Source organism: Styela clava, chromosome 12 (genome assembly GCF_964204865.1).
Source record: "Styela clava chromosome 12, kaStyClav1.hap1.2, whole genome shotgun sequence".
In the NCBI taxonomy this organism is placed as follows: Eukaryota; Metazoa; Chordata; class Ascidiacea; order Stolidobranchia; family Styelidae; genus Styela; species Styela clava.
The window spans coordinates 2,446,920-2,467,172 of NC_135261.1; the positions used below are offsets into that span (position 1 = coordinate 2,446,920).

Genomic DNA, 20,253 nt, shown 5'->3' on the forward strand with positions numbered 1-20,253 from the left:
TTATTTCATAGAAGAATTCCATTCAAAAATTCACTATGAACAATTTTTAAACTACTTTCTGAAATTCTGATAAAAAAAACATTTCATTATACGTTGCAAAAGTGTAAGCAAATTCTCAACACAATTTCGGAGAAATATAAATGAAAAAACATAGAATTCTTGTCCACTTTAGTACTTTTCAGACTCACCTATATAATCAATGAAACGTGGTCTGCCAGAATAATCTTATACCCATAAATAGGGTTCCAATGCCGCTTCTTGGTTTTCTGGATTAATTAAGGTAGAGTCAAATTGTGCTAAAGCGGACAGGATTTGAAACAGTCAAGACAAAAAATACAAATCAAATATCGCATCAGGGTGTCCAACGAATTTCGCCCGATTTTATGATGAGAGCACTTATTGGTCGATTTTATAGTAATAACAAATGGTAAGTTTAAAAAAATTTTATTGTATGATAAATGTGTGATAAAAGGACAATAAGAAATTTTAATAAACAAAGACAAAGAAATTCTTAATTGCAATTAATATCAATCGGGCATTTTCTGGACACCCTGTATATTGATCTCCATTATGAAAGAAAAAGCATTTTTATTGGTTCATATCTATAGTCACCATAAATGGTAGCATATGCCATATAGACCTATATTACAAAGATTGGCAGCTAAAAAAAAAGCCTTGGTCAATCAGATCATCACCACAAAATTATTCTTATTATTTAAAAAAAACCACAAAAGCAAATTGAATATAGAAAATAAAAAGGTTGATCCAAGTGACGAAAAAGCTATTCGAAAAACGATCCTAAAATGGCTGGCATTTATTGGATCAAATTCCCCTACACCTACACAACAGACATGAATCCAAACTGGAAAGAAATACTTGCAGGTTATGATCTCTAAAAATCCGAGAAAAACATAACCAAAACAAATGCAACCAAAGCTTTTTATTCTGCTCACCATAAAAGGTAGCATTCTTTTGAGAAAGACTATCGAGCGATTTCACAGAAATGACGAATCGGAAGCCCTACGGTAGATGTCGTGCTGGGTGCGTGTTGTATGTTTTCACACAGTATGTGAAAAAGCCTGGGGTGGCGTGAGTTGTGATGGGCATTGATGGAAGCCTGGGCGGACGTCATGCTATTTGGCACATAGCATGTACAGAAGCCCAGGGTCAGAATCTTTGCCTTAAAATGCATTGCGGATATGGAAGCCTCCTCAATTAAGTGTATGACTGCTGCTAACGCAGTGGCGTGCTTATAGAGCGTTATACCGATATGACTCGGACGTGACGTGTCTTCAAGGCACTGATCAGAGACTGGGAAAACTCTGATCCGTAAAAAAAAGCCTTTTAGTGAAGAGTTTTGTAAATCTGCCTTGTTAGCGTTATGGAATTAGGTCCATGTGCTATGTTTGTAGGTGCTTCTCTATATTCCTGGTTAATTATGAGCATTAACTCAGCTCAGTATAACATTATTTCAGAATGTGTTTTGAGGGAATCGTTCCGGCTTTAACCATCCCTACAGGGAACAGAAACAAACAAACACGGGATGCCAGCTTTTTATGAGATGATTTCACATATTTACCCCAAACAAGGACATGTTGCTTTTAACCTCCGTTCGAAATATGATTAAGATTCGAAATGAATCCCACTCCCGTAGAGTGCGTACCAGAATTGGGTTAAGCCATAATTTTATTCAGATTTTCCTTATTTTTGTCCTATTACGAGTTCAGGGACGATCTGTGTTAGCCATGTGAATATCCCCCTGCACATAGGTTTCGGTTCCTTTACACAACTTGATGTAAAGTAGGCAAACGAAATTGGTTACCTCCATATTGGTACACATACTTCTGGTCCGCCACGATTGGCAATAATAAACTATTAGAAAAGATCACCGCATTTTTTCACCAGAAAAAAAAGTATTTAACAAAAAAAATGAAATATGGCTCAATGCGATAATAGCAAAGAAAATCACTCAAATTTCAAACAAGAAAATTTACTGATGTCACATTCTATCAAATTATAAAGGATGTCCGAAACAAATCATATTATGTGCCATATTTTCTGGCTATTACCCCGGCAAATGAGACAATTCCTATTTTAACACTAAAAAAAGAATTATAAAATATATCAAGCAAGATATAAAATTATAACAAATCATGTTTGAAAATAAGCCGACACCAGAAAAAATGGAATAAGCATTAAAAATAACTGCCCAACAAGACGTCCCCTTAATATCATGCAAAAAAATTTGGTCCAGAAAAGCGACTAAAAAATTCGGAAGTGCACCAATATTCAAGGTTAAACTCTTGATCTTAGGAATAATTTAATACAATTGAATTTGAATAATAATAGGTTTAACCAAATGAAGTCCTTACAATATGACAAAAATGCTTTTAAAATTTGAAAATCATTTGACCTTTACAAAATAATTGTTTATCATCAAATTTCCTGCATTTCCTAACTCAAAGTCATTGTATATACCAGAGATGTGCAACTTGAATCAAATACATTCGAAAATCAATATATTGGTAAATAAAAATTATTTTAGGAAGAAATTATATATATATACGGTAAATTTTTACTGGAATATTGAGAATTTTGATCAGTCAGAAAAGCAGATCAAATGGTAACAATATTTGATAACAACATAGATGAAAAACAATAACCTTTATATTTATGTCATTCAGATGTGATCAACATGAAGATTTAGTAATTTATGGAATTTACCACATGAACTTGCCTTCAATTTAAAATGTATTCGGAATAGTGAAAAATTCGGTTTTGGCCATCCCTGGTCTATATACAATATGTATGAGTTCTATATTAAACTCGACTTTTTAATATTTTGAAAGTTGTTTCAATTTTGGCACCTTTAGGAGCTATCCACCTCCTAACTCCCCTAATATCAAAAATTCTTGAATTTTTCATTTTTTGCTTGATAATGCCGGAAATTTTCAAAATTTCGCCAAAAATGGTGAATGTATTGAGGGGAAAGGGTCCCAGTAGTGGTCATTCCTAAAATTCAACGAGGCTTCAAAAAACAGTATTGAGATTTGCCTGTTACCAGAAATACCATCAATCCAGCTGGTTACGCTTTCTTATTCTGCGTGGTGTAGGACAGGGCTACTCAACTATTTTCACCAAAGGTCCGTTTACGAAACTTCAAAATTACTGGAGTCCGAAAATTACAGAAAATATATTCCATTAAAAAAAACGAAAAGTCAGATACAATATTAAATTTAATACAAGAGCAATGAATGGCTCGCATACATGGAAACAAATATCGGACATTGGTACCAGTACGACAAACTGTATAGATGTGTATTTGAATTATATCAAAATCATCTGTACTATAAAACGATGCTTATGCTGCCAAAATAAACAAGCAGACTTGGTCCAAATTTTATGGTCGAAAGGTCCGGATTCGGACCGAGGTCCGTCAGTTGAGTAGCTCTGATGTAGGAGTTTTGGCATGCTGAACTTCATCCAGAAATTAATAAAGCATAAAATGGCAGCATTGGCATTTGCCTGTTTAAATACTGAAATAGGAACTTTATGACAAGTCACACTTGATTGTCAGTGTTGCAAGAAACCCCATGTTGAACACCATTCAAAAAATCAACGTAGTGACAGCATTGGCATTAGTCTATCAGAATATAAATTTTCTGGACCGTCACACTTCCATGATTTCAAGCAGTGTAAGAGTCTTATACTAAACTTCATCAAGAAATCTATCAAGCATGAAATGACAGCATTGGCATATGCCCATTAGAATATGACCATTCCGACCTGTAACGCTTCAATGATTCTCAGTGTTACAAAAAGTGGCAAAGTACAACAGACATTAAAAATCCATTTATCATATTGACAATTTCAATCAAATAGTAATAAGAGCAGTGGTGGGATTCAATTTTTTTGTCAGCCGATTTCATCACAAAAGTCATATATTTCACCCGGTTCTGTTACAAAAAGTCATTGACAGTAACCAGAAATGCTAACTGGTTCGCGAACTGGCTGAATCCACCACTGAATAAAAGCACCCAGCATTTTAGACACCGTCTTTATAAGTAATTTCAATTCAACTCGGCCCGGATATGGGAGTACTTGGCATTGTATCCTGGCCGTTATTCTCTGATGGATTCTGTGACGGTGGACCAGAGTTAGGATGCATTGAATTCGAAAGTGGAGCACCGTTTGTGTTTTGTTGTGGTGTCGTTTGCAACTGAGTTTGCCAAGGTGACATGTTACTTCCTGGCCGCATAGCAGGGGACGTTGTATGCGGAAAACTAGCCATACCAGTTTCTTGTTCTGTTTTTACTGGTCCGCCTGGTCCCGTCCCTGGACCTGTGCCAGGTTCAAACTGGTTTTCAAGTCGCGTTATCATTCGCTCATCCTCATCTCCGAATTCTCCCCCCATCAAAGACGGTTCTCCAACGACCATAACATCAGACGGAAAATTCTTCTTTTTTGAAGCAACCAATTGGTTCCCAGAGTTAGTATTACTTGAATTTTTCCGTTTTCTTGAAGGTCTTTTTCCTCCCCGCATAGGCTCTGGGGGGTTCATCATCCGTTGCCATTTTTGAAAAAGGCAATTTCTCAAACAATCTCTAGGATCTATGTTATATGTCTTCTGTCGAGACATTACTTCTTTCATCGGCTCCAAAATAACGCACAATTTTAGGTAATTAATTGTCGAAGATGACATTCCTTGTTTGGTAATGCTCGTACTTAGCTTTTCCAGCATTGCAGGCTCTTGCAACATAACCTGTTTCGGGATAAGTTCAGAATGGTTATGAATTTCGAAATGCCACATTCGGATTCTCATTAAATCATCGTAAGAGAATTCCAACACTAGATGTCCTTCTGTGCATATTTTTGTCGGGACCGGTTTCATGTGATGCGTAACCATGGTAGCACGATCACAATCCATAGTAATAGCATGTATCGCAGGATTAAACATATCTTTCGCATGTTGGAGAACAAAATATAACTGCGTTGCACCTCCGTCGTAAATACTACGAAAATATCTTGGAATTAGAGTACGACCAATCGTGTATTGTTTCGGCCCATCATCCATGAATAACGAGACAGTCAATGTAGCCTTATCATCGAAAAACTCATGCGCCAACGCGTCCCACCATTGATTATCGCACTCTTCTGACGCTTCTTGTAGACGTTTATTCAACAGATATATTTTGTAATCAGGAGGCATATACGAAGGGCTACGTACCGGCCCTTCCATTCTTGGTCTTTGTGGGACACCAGGTCTGATAGGCATTGAGAAATTATTAATAGCTATATCTATGATTTCTTACTAGTTGTATCTAGATCTGAACCTGTTATAGGGAAAAAATGTCTTGACGATAAATGTGAAAAAGAATAGGATTTACATATTTATCCCAGTAAGAAGGAAGTGGAAGAGATGTCTTAATCATATGTTGAACTAAGAACTCTTGTCCGGTCACCAGTCCATGTCGGGTATGGGATTAGTTGGCCAGTTAAATAAAATTAAAACTAGATTGTTTTGCACAAAGCGACCATTTTGACTTTTTTTGCGTTTAGCATCGGCAGTCCATTAGCCTAATATATAATTTTGGCTTCACATGAACAATAAGTCAGTAAAAGTGCAAAGTGGTAAAGCTATCGCTGAAAATGGGGTATTTTCATCTGAAATTACTGGTACGCTCTTTCACAATATAATCATTCTGTGTCAATCATCATTATTTCATTAAATATTAACAGGTAAGACGAACTGTTGTAGTGTTTTTCGATTATAATCAGTTCTCTTAGCATCGGTCCTTCGCACAATCGCATGTTCGTTCGGATTACCTGGTACCTGCCATATTCTGATATTATTTTCAAACAAACGACGTTTAGTGAACTTGCTCCATCATTTCACCTGCGTTGATACATTTGACAATTACAGTGAACGAATATTTATGGATGTAGTTTTTGTACCATGAATGCACAGCTCAGCCCAAAATGAAAAATCATAACTAAATCATCTACACTACTCCACTAGGTTAAGCCAAACTGTGACTCGACTATAAAATAAGTCTGTAAATCTGATTTGATATATAAATTGTAAAACTACAAATCTAACTTCAGAGCTGGCTGCTTTATTGCAGTATTCTGATACCGGTCGGGTACTTGACCTACGGCTGTACGGTCTTGAAACATTCGACTCACTAATATTACCTTACTGAAAGCATTTGATTTAGAGCTGTCCGATAAATACTGCTACGGTATGCCGGGTACCGGCACAAATATTTAAAAATACTCAAAATCAAAATATACTTATACTAACTACTGGTACCGTACCGTATTTCAGTATTTAAACGCTGCCCACATTACCGGTATCACTTCCAAACAATGAAAAAGAACGAACTGACGAAAGGCCGTGAGAAACAAATTATTTAAAATAAATTATCCAATCTAAAAAAGTTCTGGAATAAAACTCATACATATATGACATATGTAAGTATATGTAATCAATATGTAAGTTGCGTATTTTCAATATTGTATCAGTGGAAAAATAAATTACTGAACTCACTTCAGGTGAAGAACAGAAGCTGCACCTGTACCGGTTCTGGTATAACAAATTGATCAACCCGCAAACGACACCTAAATCAACGAAGCGTAACTTGTCAGAATGTTTACTTTACCGCTAAATACTGCAAATTCTGCTATGAGACAAATGTAATTTTTATTGGAAACAGGATTGAATCCGGTTAGACTAGACCTGGAAACGCAATTATCAAACTTGCAAATTTTTAAAAAGTGACATGTGTTTTTATTTTTTCTATGGATGTATGTTTATTTGTCTCGTAATAGTGAGCAATATAAATAAATTGACAATTATTAATAATGGAGACAGGATGCATGAACTACTGGCATAAAACACAAATGTGCGGCACGCACACCTTTTGACAAATATAACAGACAGCCCGATACCAACCGTTCTAATGCCCGCTACCCGACCACTGAACAACTGTGTAATGTATATAATCATATTATTATACAAAACACGGTACCCGAGTACTGGGGCCATTTGCCGACTACCATTTGACCCAGGGGTGGGCAACTTCTCTAGTCGGCGGGCCAGATGTGGGAAAATGAAGTTCTCGGCGGGCCGGATTATAACATGAATAGTATTCAATATCTTAATCACATATTTATTTGCTAATGCAAGAAAGAAAATCATAAATAGCGTTTAAAGTAAAGTTTAAACTACAAAAAAATCGTGACAAAAAACCCTCAATGAATTTATCATAATGAACTAAAAGTGTAATAGTGTAATATCATAATGTACTGATGTACAGTTTTAGGGATAAATTCGTTATTTCAGGTAAAATACATTAAAAAGACTGGAAATTGCTAATTTCTCCAAATTCATGAATTGGATCGTTTTAATGTATTTTACCTGAAATAACGAATTTATCCCTAAACAGTCAGCGGGCCGGTCAGAATCTCGTGGCGGGCCTGACCCGGCCCGCGGGCCGTATGTTGCCCAGCCCTGGTTTGACTCATACTCTACCCACCACAAATACAGATAATCTACAATGGATGAGATGATTTGAGGATTTGCCAGTGCGGGAATTTTCTGTAATTTTATTCAGTAATTAGTAGACCAATTTCAATAGAAGTTTAATTCAAATTAAACCTCGAATTCATTCTTGGTATCTTTATTAAACGTTTCCACTACGAAGAATGGCTAGATTAGCTGTCGTTGTTTCAGCTTTGGATCTTGACAAGTTTCCTGTCTTTTGATGACACAGTTTGAACCTGAAATAGACGTTATTTTGCACCCGCTGGTATATTCAGTTTTCTTCAGAAAATGTCGTTGCATATATTTGGAAATTGTTTAAAGCACCGCTCGAATATATATTTGAGTATACAATATTTACTTCAATATTTGTTTCGCGATTTGGAAATAGGATAAAATAAACACAAAAGTAATAGCCTCCTAGGGAAAATACAACGTTGAACTAATGAAAATTTCGAAGCAATTGGTACAGGTATTAAAGAGGAGAGCGATTTTTCACAAGAAGAAGACGAAATAAAACACTAAAATGATGATCAACAACAACAATATAACAATACGACCCATAGGTCTATTACGTGTCCAATGAAATACGACACTCTATATTTTCTGATATTTATACGGGAAGAGGAAACAGGACATCAACCAGGTACGACGTTATCGATTTGATTATCATTTTATACGATAGCCTACTGTGAAAGCGAATGATGATCGAATCGATATAAACAGAAAATAAATACAGATATTCAACGAGATGAAAAGCATGTAATAAGAAAGTATTTTTAAAACATGAGCTATTTTGGATCATGCAATAGCGTCGACTTAAATTTTGTTCTTTAAATCTATATCTAGTTCTTTCTCAGCCCGCCCGTGTAAACGTACCGTGTTTCCACAAAAATAAGTCGGGTTCTTATTACTTATCGATCTTAAGATCGGTAAGTATGTTGATAGGTATTTGTCTGTTTGTCTGTCTGTCTGTTTGTATGTTTGTCTGTTAGATGAACGCGATATCTCACGACGGCGAGCTTGAATCTGCCCCAAATTTTGCATGTGCATTCATCATATCTCTGACCAAAAGCCTATTGATTTTGGGTTAATTATGTCGTATAATTAGCAAGTTTTTAACTAATTACCGATCTAAGATCGATAAGTCTTCGGTCTCCGACCGATATTCTCGTTTCCATTTTCTTTCGAAAAATAACACTAAGACCTATTTTAAGGAGAGGGCTTGTATTAAAATCATTTTAAAAATCAGACATTTTCAGACTAGATCTTGTTTTCGGAGAAACACGGTATATGTATATATGTTTATTTCCCTCAAAAATGTAACAGTATCTGCATAATGATTGAACAGTAAAACAGAGACGGGATACATGTTCAAGACCTTACTGTCCTAGGACACAGATGTGCGACATGTACCCCACCAATTATAACAGCAGTTTATGACAAAGAGGTGCGGCACAACGACGATATGTACAATAGTCAGTTTATGGTACGTCCATGTCACAGTTTCCGGTGTGAAAGGATGAAGATAGGACATGAGTCGCTAAATTGATATGTTTTTACTCTAAATCTCACGAAACACGTAAAGATTTGTTCGGAATGTAAACTTGCCAGAAACCAACGTTGGATGGGATCATATCAAGGAACACATCCCAACTTCAACCATAAAACGTACCTATTAAAAAAAATTAAAGTGAAAGATTTATATATTTGTTCCAAGTAGCCTATGCCATAAACACTCAACTAAAGACAAAAAGAGTAAATATATAAACAGGGTCTCCCAAAATTGGTAATCGAATTAATGGGTTTTTTTTATTAGTGACACCCTATATTTAAATATTTACAATCCTTGTTATTACGAAATATCTTTCAGTATAGCGTTTGATCTCGAAGTTCGGAACAAGTTAACATTGATCGGAATGCAGCTAGGTAAGAGGGCTTCACAGCACTAGTACTAACGGACTAAAAAAACTAAATAGTCTCCCAGTCTTCGAAGTATTGTAACTTGATTGGTAATACATATCTAAAGTAGCAGGCTCTTAAAATTGAACCTGTTGTCGGATAGCAGCAAAATATGCCCTGTGCGAAGGAGGCCTCATTGATTGCCACGCGCATTCGTTACTTAATAGCAGAAAATTAATTGACACAATGACAAAACGTTAGCCTATCGCCCAAAATCAGTTCGTGTACCTTGAATCAAAATACAACTTAAAAGTGAGATGGAACAGATTGTTTCTACGAATAAAGAACTGCTGGAGCAAATCCTTTTTAGTGCAGCAGAGTATGATTAGACACTGGTCGCACTGGCATGAATCCATTTTGTTTATTACATTTCGTTTTTTGTTATTCTATTATTATTTTTCCCGATGTCCTTATTTTTGGGTTCACATCGACGGCAGCCCTGCATATAACCATCAATACACCTAACTAATTGTAAGTTCAGGTTTATTCTTTCCATGGAATTATCAATAAATGATTTATTGTTTACTTGAGTGCTGCGTTTTTAGAAGGGTTAAATAAACTCTATAAATTCTTCTTCAATCATTTATACCAACATCGAGCTCCTAAATATAACGCTACCTTATGAGCCCTGCTCTCTCATTGAGGTGGGTTTTACGTTCTAGCCGGCATTAATTGAATTATCAAAGTAATTTTAGACAGAAAACGTGCCGAGGATTAATTCAAAATCGCCCACAACAGTGGAAATAAGATTATAAAATGCCCGGTATTCGTAATTGAGTTGACGCACGCGTAACTGGCAATCAGTACGAGCAGTGATGGATAGGGATGCCAGGTATGACTACTCACAAGTATTCGATTCTTATCCGATTTCTAAATTTTCGATTTCGAATCTCGATCCCTCGGCATATTTTACCGAGAAAGCATATACCAACTTAACAATACCACGTGAAATCAAACAAGAGAGCGATGTTCGAATATATGGGCGGACAAGAAGGCCAAAACTAAGTAGTATAAGTATTTCATCTGTCACAGTATACAAAATCGCACAAAAAAAACGAATCCCTCAGAAGCCCCAAAGATTTTTAAAATAAATAAACATAACTGCCATCTAGCTTCTAGCAAAAATGTAAATAGTGAAGTTTGAGGCGTCGTTTAAACGCAGCATAAGAGTAAAGCAGTTTATACATAGGATAGGATAGGATTTACATATTTATCCCGGGGGAGAGGAAAGCCGATAAGACGGCTTATCCATATGGCGAACCACGGCCTCTCGTCCGGTTACTATTCCAAGTCGGGTATGAGATTAGTTTTACTGTATTGTTTGTTTTCGGAAGCATGGACTTGGTGGTGGAGGAAGCCGTAACCGACCAGCGGTTACGTGAACCACCCAACGACGGCGAGAAGTCCAGCAATCCTCTCGCACATAACCATCCCTGCATGGGATTCGCGCCGCGCTTTCACATATATGTGAAAGAATTGCCACAAAACGTTACGCATTGTTTGCAATCAAAGTTTTAATCTTGAGAATCGATTCCAATGCATCGGAATCGATTCAGCCACTCCTAGTGATGAATGGGATTCAAAATTTTAAGAAGGTGTTCTCTTCTATCTCAAACCCAGTAACAACAGATTCCTTCATTTTGCAGAATGTTTGTGTGTGACTTCGTAGGATCCGTTAAAATGATACACTCTCATGCATTTGATACATAACTGATGTATGCAAGTTCGTATCAATCTCTCTGCTGCCCAGGGCAAAGTTCCTGATAATGATATCATTTAAAATTATTACAGATCACCTCTTTTAGTTACGAGTGAATGCGTATGGCTTTGATTTAGCAAATTTTCTCATAAGAACAACTTCATTTTGGCACTTTTCACAAAAAACTTGTATTTTAGGAGACGGAAAATTCAAAGAATAATCTTCGTGTTGTGATTTAAAATCACGTATTCATCCAACCATGACTAAATTCCGCGTCACGGATCATCAGTCATCTCGAAATATTGGTTTTCAGTCAGAAAAACACGATAAGCGGTGTTGTTTTCAAGTTTTAATCCTATTTTCATTGTTGTGGGTGCTCTGCTATTAATCTTAGGCACGCTTCGAAGATTGCACCAACGCGGGGATAATAATGTGCGGGAAGATTGCTGGACTCCTCGCCGCCGTGGGGTGATTCACGCAACCGCTAATAGGTGACGGCTTCCTCCACCATCAAGTCCATGCTTCCAATAAAAAATAACTAACTAATCACTTACCCGACATGGAATGGAAGAGAGGCCGTGGTTCGCCATATGTTAAGCCTTATTATCGTGATTCCTCTTCCCATGGAAAAATATGTGAATGGTTATCTAGTGACTCCCTCTTAGCATAACGACTTGCATTATTAACTTTGAAATATTAAATTGCTAACTCACGCATATACAATTTATGGGGTACTCCCGAAGTATGTGAACCAAGATGGCGATATAACTGTAAATATCATTTTCATGTGAATTGTGTATTATTTTTTTAACTGGTTGGAAAAAATAAACCTGATCCCTATATTTTAGAATAAATGACCTGGGTCCATAAGAATCAACTTTTTAGAATTTGTCAAGACTTGCGCCCTACCTCGAAATAACTATCTACCAATAAGTTACAACTAACAAATAGTAAAGCGAAAGTGTTTTATTCAAAAAAACACGTTGAAAATAGGTGAATTGAACGTAAACGTAAACAATGAAATAAATGAAAGATGTAATGATAAATGAAATGCGAGATGATTGCTAAACTTCTCGCTTCTGTGGGTCGGTTCACTTAACGTTGGCTTACTCCACATCCAAGTTCATGCATCTGAAACAAAATAACTAGTTAATTGATCCGATACCCGACATGAACTGATTATGACTGATTACCCGCCATATAATTAAACCGTCTTATCAACTTTCCTATCCCCCGGGATAAATATGTAAATCCTATCCTAATAAACAAGCGCTTTTGTGTCTTGCAGGTATTTATTTACATGACCGGATTCCTAAATCAACATAGCTTGTTGTTTTCGCGCCAACGATTTATCACGTGGGGTTGTTTACGCAAACATGCGGTAATTTATCAAACGACTGAATCATCATTAGTTCACGAAGTGGTCCTATGCATCGTTTTGCAGAAATTCTGTTGTCGTACTCCAGTTTTTCTCCGCGACGCAATGTTGCCGCGGTGGCCCAGTGGTTGAAGCAGGGACGGGCAATGTTTTTTGTTCAAGGGCCAGAAATTTTGCCTGCTAGACTGGCGGGCCATGTGAGTGTGACGTAAAAAAGTGACATTTTAAGAACAATATTTACGGTGTTACAAAGGCAAAAATGGAAAACAATGAGTCTCATGCCAAATCTAAACTTAATAGCAATCCCAAGAAATCACGTGAGCTATTTTTAACTGAATCATCAAAATTTGTTTTTAGTTAGGTTGTGGATCAGGCGGGCCAGACTTAATTATGCAATGTACCGGATTTGGGAGAAAGCGACGACGTGCCTTTGGATACATCGTGATTTACACCATAATACTGTACAGTATAAGTGTTTTGGTTGTATAATTGGTCAACGTGGCTCATTAACATTCTGTCTCTTCAGATATGGTAACCCTAATTTAAGGTTTGTTTTATAAGCACGCGGTTTGTTTGGACTATGAATCGGATGTGAGTGAAGTGCCGACAATGATAAACGTAGGGTTGTTTACACACACGCGCGGTAATTCATCAAACAGTTGAATCATTGATGGTTGTTATTATTGACACTGAGCGACCCAATAAATCGTTTCGCAAAATTGTTGTTTTATTAAAGTAGTGGAAAATCGCTTTCCCCGCGACGCAGTTTTAACGCGGTGGCGTAGTGGTTTTAAAAGGCGTTAGCTAGACCAGTGATTCTCAACCTTTCTTCTTTTGTGGCCCATTTTCCTTGCACAAAAATTCTGTAGGCCATTAACTTTCTCATGCAAGGGAAAGATCACAGGTAAAATAAAAAATCTTTACGCAAATATGGACGCTTTCACCTTACTACTTGAAATGGAAATTACCACTCGGCAGCTAAAAAAGCATCATTATTCATTGTTACTACAGTCAAAAATTGACAATAGTGACTTAAATGAAACTAGCAATATTTGAGAGATCTGTGGCCAACCTCAACGTGTTTCCGTGGCCGAGCAGTCCAGTCCGATTCCAGTCACTCTGGACTAGAGCTAAAATCTGAAGCCGACTATGTGTGAAATTCAACGAACTCCTAAATAAAATATGAAATTCCGGGTTTGCTTCGGGGTTATAATAAAGTTAATTAGTCGGACTCGGGTCGGGTTTAATACTCAGAGAGCGGGTCGGGAAGGGCTGAATTTTTTGGGCCCGATCTTACCTCTACTCTGGGCGCAGTATGTACACCAAGATGGCGCACATCCTGAACCCTAACCTGGTACACATACTAAGTTCAGGATGTGCGCCATCTTAGTGTACATACTTCTGAAGCTCCCTACTTTGGACACCAGGACTGTTGTTCTTTGTTATGTGAAATTGCATAAGTAAGTTTCGGTATATTCATTGCTAATTAAGGTAACAATTCCGCTTATTTGCATGATCATGATATTTTTTGGGAACAACGATCATACTTACAAACATCGATGGAGGGGTTTCAGATGATACTGGAGAACTTCATTTCAATCGGGTCAGTATTAAGGTCTGTGTCGTCAGACTCGAATTGTTTTATTAAACACCGACTCATCATTGAAAATTCGGTGCTCCCATAGTATGTGTCTCAAGATGACGCACAACCTGAACCCTAACCTGGTACACATACTAAGTTCAGGATGTGCGCCATCTTGGTGTACCCTAACCCTAACCTGGTACACATACTAAGTTCAGGTTGTGCGCCATCTTGGCGAACATACTACGTGAGTGCAAAAAATTCGACTTTGGAAATTTTGCTTGGTGCCGCCCCCCCCCCCCCCCCCTAAGCACGTGCTTATTTTGCCTAATGATTAAAACAGCACTGCTGGAAGAGTATACCGCCTTGTATTTTTCTGGTCTGTTCTTATTGATTCTGTTTATATTAGGAAAAGTTAGGTGGGGTAATCCTGACCTAACTTAAAGACAAACATAACCTAAAACAGCTCAAAATATTAGAGATAACAGAATATTGCTTGGTACGGGCAGTTTCTCATCATGTTATTTCTTTACCACTAAGATTCTGATCCTTTTGGGGGGTGAGGGCGTGCTATTTATCGTATGGGTAAAAGTAAGGCCGGATCTTTTATACAGACCCCCCGCCACTAATGCAAAAAATGTGAAATTTTCAGAAAAAACACCATCACCATGTTTTGAAATAGCAAATTAGTGATTATCGAGTTAGCGTTTGAAATGATTTAAAAATTTGAATTCCCAGGGTAATCTGCACTCCAAACCCTTACTGATTTATTACTAATTTTTTTTTTTGTTCAGAGAGTTCAAACCGCGGGCCAAATCCGGCCTGTTGGGTAATTCAATCTGGCCCACCTGATGTTGCCACAACCAAACTGAAATCAAATTTTGATGTTTTAGCTAAAATAGCTCAAAGAATTTGTTGAGATTGCGTTTAAATTTAGTTTTGGCACGAGGCTTATTGTTTTACACCTTTGCTTTGTAACACCGTGAATATTGTTAATGAAATGTAAATTTTTACGTCACACTTACATGGCCAGTCTGAGTGGGCAAATTTTTTCCCCCTGGTTCAAAAACGTTGCCCACCTCTGCTATAAAGGCTTATAATTTGGGATTGCACATTAGTAAAACAGGTTAACGCGAAACTTGAAGTCCAAGTTAGGTTGCCTGAAAAAGCTGGGAAAACAATTATTCTAATTTATTTTAACCAAACGAATATTTGTCGTGTTGCAATAACATCGTAAAAACTAAAATAAACTGGAATTGTCCAGTTAGGGTTAGGGCGAGGGCTATGGACGCAAATTGCGATCAAAATTCAAATTTTAAAATCATTTCCTAACCCGGGGGTTCCCAAACTTTATTGGCGGGCCAAAATTAGAATCGAAAAAATGTTCGCGGGCCAGAAAAAGGCAGCGCCGGATACACTTTCATTTGACAAATTTTTGTTTGTTCTACTCATAATGGCGATTAATGTCGTATTCCTTCAGAACTGGAATAGTTCGTCGAGCGAAGAAGACAAATCGCTGAAGTTTGATTCTTTCAATGCAGAAATACGAAAACTGCCATTTATCCAATAAACGTCTGTTTTCGGAGTCTAGTTTTCGTTTGTTTTCTGGCATCTCTAAACTGTCTTATATGGCTGCTAACTAAAGTACTGTTCTATGTAACCCTAATACCGGTTCGTATGATTGGGATACTGGTATAAGTGAATCGTTGCGATAAACACGTGCTTAATTTAGACTATGATAATGACATAACAATTGGCGGTATCCAGATCGCAAATAGATAGAAACAAAATCTCATGAATACTATTACACTTAAGCTCGGCGGGCCATTTTAAATCGTTACGCGGGCCGGATCTGGCCCGCGGTTTGAGAACCCTGCGCTAACCCAACCGGACCATTACTAATTTGTTACTCAAAACGTGTCGAGGGTGTTTTTTTTCAAATCTAACATTTTTGCATTAGTGGCGGGAGCTTTGTACAAAAGATCCCATCATAGTACCCGACTTTTTGCAACGCCCTCAAAACGCCTACATTTCTGCAACAAAGCTCCGCTGTAAAATTGTTTACATCCCAAAAGCCAATAAATCAGCGCGTATTTTGAACCCATAATTTTGAAGCCTATTTCCGCATTATCAAATCCCTCTATTGTGGCAAAACTTGGTCGCCATGGTAATACGATAACGATACCCTGCCAAAAAATACTTGTAAATTTAACTGTTTTTGTGGGTTAGTATCGCGTTGCCCCATTATGCGGAAATAAATTATTATAAAATTGATGTATATGATGTCATAGTCGCTATCCGAAACGAGTCTTGGTAGTGACCTAGTCCTAATGGCAAACGCGTTTTCTTTTTTCTATTCACAAATATACTGAGGAGAAGAAAGCCGATGAGATGGCGAATTACAGTTACCATTTAGGGCTGCATATGAAATGAATAATTTGCCACTTCATACAGCTATGAAAAGTTTATAAGGTTCATTCCCGAACACATCACCCACATAGGGTGAATAAATTGGGTATTCCATATATATTCCTATTTCGACTATAGGAAGAAGATGGGCATTATTCAATAATCTTGAGATTGAAGTACGATTACTGCTTATTTTTAACAGTGTTATAAAGGAATTTCCCAAACATTTTTCAGTGTCTGACTCACTACGCCTCGTAGTTTGGGGTTTAGACAGTTTCACCTTTGTGTTTATCGTTCGCAAAGTCTGGGAGAATTACAACTTCGCCTCAATTGAAATCTTAAATAGGTTAATAGCGCTTTTTGAGCATGAACCTAAGATATTTTACAATATACTTCGCTCAAAGCATGGTTTGTCGCACTCACTTGGAAGTAAAGGAACAGGGTTTGGTGCATTTTTTCTGTATATATCATACATAGTTATTTTTATTAGCTTGAAATGCTTTTCGATCTTCAAGACTCACTATCTGTTACGATCTGACTTAGCAATTCAAAATTTCAGATCCCCCCCCCCCCCCCCCCATTGAAAAATTCTGGCTAGACCCCTGCATCGCATGTCAGTGGATGCATATACAGAAAATTCTGATGCTTATTTTTGTATTTCCATCGCAACATTACTTCACGCATTGCCGCACAGTGAATATCTCATGTTGTGTAATTTGACAAGTCATTTGCTGCGGCTTTGCGAGGTTATACGGGTTTAATGTCTGGATTATACTTTGGGGGTGGGATTGCGATAAAATAGCTTATTTGAATATGATCTTGTTCGAAGGCTCTGAGGGGCTCGGTGATGGAGCTCAAATACTTTGATAGTCAAAGTCTACAACTGATTGGTCAATGTTACGGAAATGAATAAGGAAGTCGATGCTCGGGGCAGCGGCGTATCTACGTAAAATGGCGCCTATGCAAAAGTTTGAAAATGCGACCTCTTGATCGTTGACTGGCATTTATTTACGACTGTTGTTGTGTTGAGATACTGTTTAAAAGGATTATTTATTCGGGTGTCGCTGCTCGATAACCATTTCTGGTTCCCCGCGACTTCCCTTCCCGAGTAAAAATGTGTTTTCAGTTCAGTATTTTGTATTCGTATGTTATTTTTTACTGAATGGGAAAAAATAAACTTGGCTATGACTATGACGATTAAGTAAAAATATGTTTCAATATCTTCCATTTTGAAATTATTTGATTTGATTTATTTGTGCCCCAATCCAAACGGCGCCTATGGCTGCCATACCCCTGGTACGCCACTGGTCCTGTGATACATTAGCCGTCAAGGCATAAAATTTGATTCTGAACGACCAGATCTTGCGGCATTTGCTTACAGTCTGCAAATGGTGAATCTTTCTCTATATAAAACCTTATTACACCTAATGTAGAGTGAGGAAGGGGCTTCGTTATTGAGCTCAAATACTTTAACAATCGAAATCGACATATGTCGGCAACTTCAATATTTTGCTGATTAGACTATATTACGGAAATTAACAAGGAAGTCGATGCATCCCAGTCGTCAAGACATATTTTTCCATCATTGGGTATTTTAAATCGGGAATTTTGAAACACCAGTGCTTCTTGTCTGCAACAGATAAATATATTGTCATGGTAAATGATCATGTTAGGTCAAAGGTCACGAAAGATGACCTTCGCGCAGTGATGTTTGGTATAGACATGCTATGTGCTAGCAAAGCCATTATATAACCGTTATATAATGGTGATCGTACATTTGAACCTATGTGTATATCCGCGGGTTCAATCTATATGCGGGTGCTAAAACCCATGGGTTAGGGTTAGTATGGGTTCAAATGTCCGTAGGTGCAAGAGTATGCAGGTGCAATTGTCGTGGGTTCAAATGTACGGGAACCTTTTATAATGGCTCTGGTGCTAGTATTCTGCTTTTGTGTTAGGTTGTTGTAGTTATATGTTAATCTGACTGTTTCTGTTGACCGAGAAGTCATCCGTAATAAATGCTTGCTGAATAATATATAATGCCTCTTCATAAATATGCATTATGTGTTTGGCTAGACAACGCATGACATTTATTGTCCTAAATCTCATAATAACGTATCACATAAATCCGATAACAAGACCTAATAATTATAGGGAAATAATATTCCCACGCACTGCCGGTGGGCGATTTTTTTTTTGATCGCCTTGAATGCAGAATGAAGTATATAGCGACGGCTCTGTTGTTTTTATAGCACTTTTCTGCCCCCTAATATCCATTTATTCCAAACAAGTGATTAAATAAATTTTCAAACCCCCCACCCCAACCAACGTTCTCTCTAAGCTGCGCAAAATCCCCGCGCAGTACTTTCGTTCTGCCTCGCACTGCATAAGTATTGACAACAAAACGAGAATATCGGTCGGAGACCGAAGACTTATCGATCTTAGATCGGTAATTAGTTAATAACTCGCTAATTATACGACATAATTAACCCAAAATCTATAGGCTTCTGGTCCGAGGTAAGATGCATGCACATGCAGAATTTGGAGCAGATTCAACCACGCGTTCGTGAGATATCGCGTTCAACTAACAGACACACACACAGACACACAGACAGACAGACAGACAGACAAACAGACAGACATACAGACGGACATACAGACAAATACCTATCAATATACTTACCGATCTTAAGATCGATAAGTAACAAGCTAAATACAGGCTCTAATTTTCCGCGCAGACCCTTTGTTTGGAGCTCACATGGCCTTCTATTCTGCGCAACTGAGCAAGCTCTTAGAGGGAACGTTGACCCTAATCTCCTTCTTCTAAGTTGTGACAAGACAACATGCTTCAATTCTTAACCTGAATAAAATTGTATTTGATAAAATATCAAATACCACCCCATCAATTTGTAACACCCTCACAAAATAACAAGCTAAGAAACATACCGTTTTCAACCTTTCTTTTTCTACAAGTCGATGGAATAAACAATTGCATTCACAGACCGCATGGCATAAAGATATTGCCCAAGCAACATCAACGGATAATTAACGTCGAAGAGAAAATTAAAACATCTATGTGACTAATTTATTCAAAGCCCGGTTCGGCAGAAGGTGCTCTCGAAGTATTCGTACCAAGATGGTGCACAACCTGAACATAGTATGTGTACCAGGTCAGGGTTGTTCAGGGTGTGCGTCATTTTGGTACGAATACTTCCGGAGCGCCCGGCAGATTAGTGTTCATATGGATAACGATTCATACAATTGGGACAATTGTGAGACAACCACCACCGCAATTCTGACGTCTTAACGGCTTTCCTCTCTCCGGAGAAAAATATTCAAACATTATGATATCATATGTTTGCAACAAGGGAGATATATGAGAAATAAAGAGTGGAGCGGAGTGAGACACGACATTATCTCGGCACCCTATTCGGTACTCCCGTAGTAGGTGAACCAAGATGGCGGACACCGGAACGTAGTATGTGTACCAGGTTAGGGTTAGGCCATAATTCTATTCAAATTTTACTCATTTTAGTCCCATTACGAGTTCGGGGACTAGCCAAGTGTCTTCCGTAATATTTGTATATCTGAAATTATGGCCTAACCTTTACTTGGTACATATACTACACTACATTCCGGTGTCCGTCATCTTGGTTCACATACTACGGGAGTACCCCCTA

At 37.7% G+C, this 20,253-nt stretch overlaps 1 protein-coding gene across 1 annotated transcript; it reads right to left on the reverse strand.

The window, feature by feature from the left end:
* Positions 1 to 3,138: 3,138 nt before the first annotated feature.
* Positions 3,139 to 5,338, reverse strand: LOC120329447 (LIM domain-binding protein 2-like). The gene has a single exon (XM_039396074.2). It carries the CDS (start codon positions 5,273 to 5,275, stop codon positions 4,076 to 4,078), a length of 1,200 nt encoding a protein of 399 aa, XP_039252008.2. The 5' UTR covers positions 5,276 to 5,338; the 3' UTR covers positions 3,139 to 4,075.
* Positions 5,339 to 20,253: the final 14,915 nt, after the last annotated feature.